This window comes from Apus apus, chromosome 14, assembly GCF_020740795.1.
Source record: "Apus apus isolate bApuApu2 chromosome 14, bApuApu2.pri.cur, whole genome shotgun sequence".
Classification (NCBI taxonomy): domain Eukaryota; kingdom Metazoa; phylum Chordata; class Aves; order Apodiformes; family Apodidae; genus Apus; species Apus apus.
In genome coordinates, this window is record NC_067295.1 from 4910371 (window position 1) to 4914727 (window position 4357).

A 4357-nucleotide genomic window follows, 5' to 3' on the forward strand; every position below is an offset into this window, starting at 1 on the left:
TGTGGAGAAGCTGTGAAATTGCAGCAGATTTTAGGTGTCCATAAGAGTATCCGTGCATTTCCCTGCATAGAATAATGTGTCCCTTGTGCTCTGGGCAACACCGTATAATTAGTTTGTAGAAGTTGTTTGTCTCTGAAGATCCATAAATACACATACATAAAACTATAAGGGAATAAGCAGTCACATGCTTAAAGCAAATGCATTCTAATGCAGATGAGCTTTATACACTGATCACATTTTCCCCCCCTACACATGTGATTCCACTGCTGATCTTTCTTTCATTTCACGTAAGGCTGACCAAAAATATTTACTTTCTCTTTCACATAAATAGACTAAAATGGATGGAGAGTTTCCCACTGAATTCAAGGGCATTCAGCATTCAGTGACAAACAGCCTCCACCTGGGCTGCATGTGTTACCCTGCTCTATCTCAGAGAAGGCAAAGAAAGAAAATAAAAATTAGACACCTCAGGCAAAGGTATCAGTTCCTCTTGTCAAACATTTCCCCCTGTGATTCACTGGCATCATCTAGTGCCTCTGGTCAAAAGCTCCATTTTACAAACCAACCATGTTCCCCAACCAAGCCTTTCAACTTTATCAAGCAACTTTTTTCCATGGCCAATTCTTCTCATTCCTTCAGTTTAAGAGACAAGACAAAAAGTTGGGTTTCTTTCTGGAGCACTCCTTGCTCAAGTGGGTTCTCCCCAATACTTGCTGTGTTGTTAACCACTGATGTACCAGCCTCTGCTGGAAAGCACAGGAGGAGAGTGGATTTCATGGAATCACAGATTGGTTTGGATTGGAAAGGAACATAAAGATCATCTAGTTCCAACCCCCCTGCATGGACAGGGGCACTCCCCACTAGACCAGGTTGCTCCAAGCCCCATCCAACTTGCCCTTCAACACTGCCAGGGATGGGGCAGCCACAGCTTCTCTGGGCAACCTGAACCAATGTCTCACCACCCTCACAGGAAAGAAATTCTTCCTAATATGTATTCTAAAACTACCTTCTTTCAGCTTGAAACTGTTACTCTTTGTCCTGTTACTCCATGCCCTGGTAAAACGCCCCTCCTCAGCTTTCCTGAAGCCCCTTCAGGCACTGGAACATGCTCTAAGGTCTCCCCAGAGCCTTTTCTTCTCCAGGCTCCACAACTCTCAGCCTGTCTCCAGAGCAGAGGTGCTCCAGCTCTCAAAGCATCTTGGTGGTCTCCTCTGGACTCTCTCCAACAGTTCCATGTCCATCCTACGCTGGGGACGCCAGAACTGGACCCAGCCCTGCGGGAAGGGGTCTCACGAGAAGGGGAGAATCACTTCCCTAGACCTGCTGGTCACAATTCTTTTGAAGCAGCCCAGGATCCCGTTGGCATTTGACGTTAGAGTAGAAGTAGGCACTGAAGCGCCTGGTATCACCCCACCTCGCTGCAGTTGAACCCAGAGAACCGTCAGGAGAGGAGAAGGAGAGGGGAACATCAGAAAGAGTGAGGCACTGAAAAAGTCCCTGGCACTGCCTGGCTCCCGCCCGGTCCCTGCCCCGCCGCGTCCCTGCAGGGACCTGCCCGGCCTGGGAGCTGTCCCTTCAGCACCACGGGCACCCGCAGCGCGGCCCCGCACGGCCCGGGCAGGGACTGGACCGCACCAGCATTCCCGGAGGAGGGAAAGGGGGCCGGGGTTGTGGGGTGGATGTGTGTGTGTGTGCGTGTGTGTGTGTGGTCTACAGGGCAGGGCAAAGGGGGGAGCATGGGTGTGCAAAGTGCGTGAGTGCGCGCGTGTGCGGGAGCACAGGGGGGACAAAGGTTGAGCCGAACCGGTGTGTGCGGGGAGGGTGTGAGCGGGAGGGGTCGGGCGGGGGGGGGGCAAAGCGGGCGCGGACAGGCGGAGGAGGGGGGTGCAGGGGGAGGGTGGTGCGTGCGTGCGCAGGGTGTGCAAGGGAGGGGGGGGTGCGCGCAGGGCACCTGTGGAAAGGTGAGTGCAACCAAGTGTTTGCACGGGGAGTCTGCACAGAGAGTGTGCGGGTGCGTGCGGCGGGGTCTGTCACCCTGCGTGTGCGGCGTGGGGGGTGCAGGGACCGGGGGGGGGCTCTGCCCGGCGGGTGGGCACGCAGGGCTGCGGGCACGCAGGGGGTGTGTGCAGCGCGTGTGTGCCTGGGGGTTCCGGACAGAGGCTGTGCCTGCGTGCGGGACCTGCGTGTGCAGCGCCCTGAGAGACGAGCCGCCGCCGGGAGGAGCCCGGTCCGCCGCCGCCCGGTGAGTGCTGCCGCACCGGGGGAACGGGGAGGGGATCCGGGGTCTGGGGGCTGCTCGGGACCGGGGATCGCCAGCGCGGCCGCGGAGCGCGCAACTTTCCCGGGAGCGAGAGGAGTGGCGGCGGGCCCCGGGGCTCTGCCGGGGTGCAGGGGGGACCGCGGTCTCGTCCCCCGTTTCTCCCCCGGAGCGGCCGGCTCCCGGAGCTCCCCGCCGGCTCCGCCGCCCCTGTCCGGGCCGCTGCCCGTCGAGCCCAGCCGCGCTGCCCAGCGCTCACGGCCGCCTCACAACTAAGTTGCCGGGAAGCCATTTCCGACCCTGCACCTTCCCCTAGAAGGGAAAACACTGCCAGGAGCCGGCGCTCATCCCTCCTCTCTGCACCCTCTTTTCCAGGCGTGTCTGGTCCCAGTTAAAGATGCCCGGAGCGCTCAGGGCTGCGCGGCAGGCTCTGCCCCATTAGCCCGGGTGCCCGGGGGGGCTCAGCCATGAATTCCTCCTCCCCCGCCCCCGGGCCCCCCTCCGGCTCGCTGCAGCTCTGGCAGGAGGAGAACCAGACGCAAGGAGGGCTCTGGAACAGGAGCCAGGAGCTGGACTGGGAAGAGCTGGAGCAGATGCTCTTCCTCTTTGTGAAGGAGCCCGTCACCATCAGCCTCACGGCAATGTACCTGGTGTCCTTCGTGGTGGGCTTCGTGGGCAACATCATGTCCATCAGGGTGCTCACCCGGAAGCGCCAGAGTCGGGTGTCCAGCCTGAGTGCCACCCGCAGCCTCCTCATCAACCTGGCAGTGTGCGACCTCATGGTGGTGTGTGTCTGCATGCCCATCACCGTGGGCAACCTCATCTACAAAGCCTGGGTGTACGGGGACTTCCTCTGCCGGGCAGTGCCCTTCATCCAGGCTGTGTCTGTCTCTGCCAGCGTCCTCAGCCTGACCGTCATCAGCGTGAACCGGTACTACAGCGTGCACAACCCGCTCAACGCCAGGTCTTTCTTCACCCAGAAACGGATCCTCAGCACCATCCTGGTGGTGTGGTTGTTGTCCTCAGGGATATGCATGCCCCTCATCTTCATGAACAAACGGGATGAGATTGGGGTGGTGGAGGGCTTGCCTCTGGTGTTTTCCATCTGCAGGGAGATTTGGCCTCAGGAGAGGCTCAAGCAAGCCTACAACTTTCTGCTCTTCTGTGCCCTCTACTGCCTGCCGGTCCTGTTCAACATGGTCATCTGCTTCCTGACGGTGCGCCGGCTGTGGAGCCGCAGCAGCCAGCTGAAGGAGAGCACTGCCCTGAACCGATCTCTGCCAGCCTCCAGGCTGAAGATCCGGAAGAAGGTAGCGCAGATGGTGGTGGCCCTGGTCCTGCTGTTCGCAATCTCCTGGCTGCCTGTCTACCTGATGGACATCTGGATTGATTTCAACATCCCTACATCTTTGCAGGATGTGACTCCTTCTCCTTGGATCCTGCAGCTCAGACCTTTTGCCCAGTGGCTTGGTCTCACCAATTCCAGTCTCAACCCTATATGTTATTGCTTTGTTGGGAACCTCTACAGGTCAGCCAAGGAAATGAAGAGCAAGTACCACCAAAGAATGGTGTCTCTCTTTAATTTCTCTCTGTCAGAAGGAACACCCCGTTCCTCGGTCCCAGAGCTGCTCTCTTACCGGAGTCCAATGGAGCCAGCAAGGAAGGGGCTCTCAACAACCCCTACCATGGGCAGGAGACTTCAGGGAGGTCACAGCCATAAGAACAAGTGTGGACGCTTGAAGTCCTGCCAGCATCCACCTCTGAACACTGTCTCCAGTGAGAACACTTCCTTGTGATTCTGCACAGGAAGTGCACCTCGTACCCTCATCTGCATTTAACAATTCTTTTGAGGTCTTTCTGAACCAGACACTTTAATGACAGAAAAAACTTTCTTCTAATCGCCCCCACCACCAGTTCAAAAACTGAGACAGGCAAAGAAGCAAACAATGAGAGAAAAAGATGACATATTTTAACTAGATCAAGTTTTAAGATAAATGATTTTTACTTGGGACAATCTGCAGCCTGTTTCTCAGTCAGCAGTTGCCTAATTAGATAGATCAGCTTCCCAACGAGTGGGCTCTCCTCCATCTCTGGATGCAG

The 4357-nt window shown here is 57.0% G+C and overlaps 1 protein-coding gene across 1 annotated transcript; it reads left to right on the forward strand.

The window, feature by feature from the left end:
• The first annotated feature begins 2724 nt into the window (after window positions 1–2724).
• Window positions 2725–4077, forward strand: LOC127390707 (galanin receptor type 1-like). The gene has a single exon (XM_051632587.1). The coding sequence runs from the start codon at window positions 2725–2727 to the stop codon at window positions 4051–4053; it is 1329 nt and encodes a 442-aa protein (XP_051488547.1). The 3' UTR covers window positions 4054–4077.
• The last annotated feature ends 280 nt before the right edge of the window (window positions 4078–4357 follow it).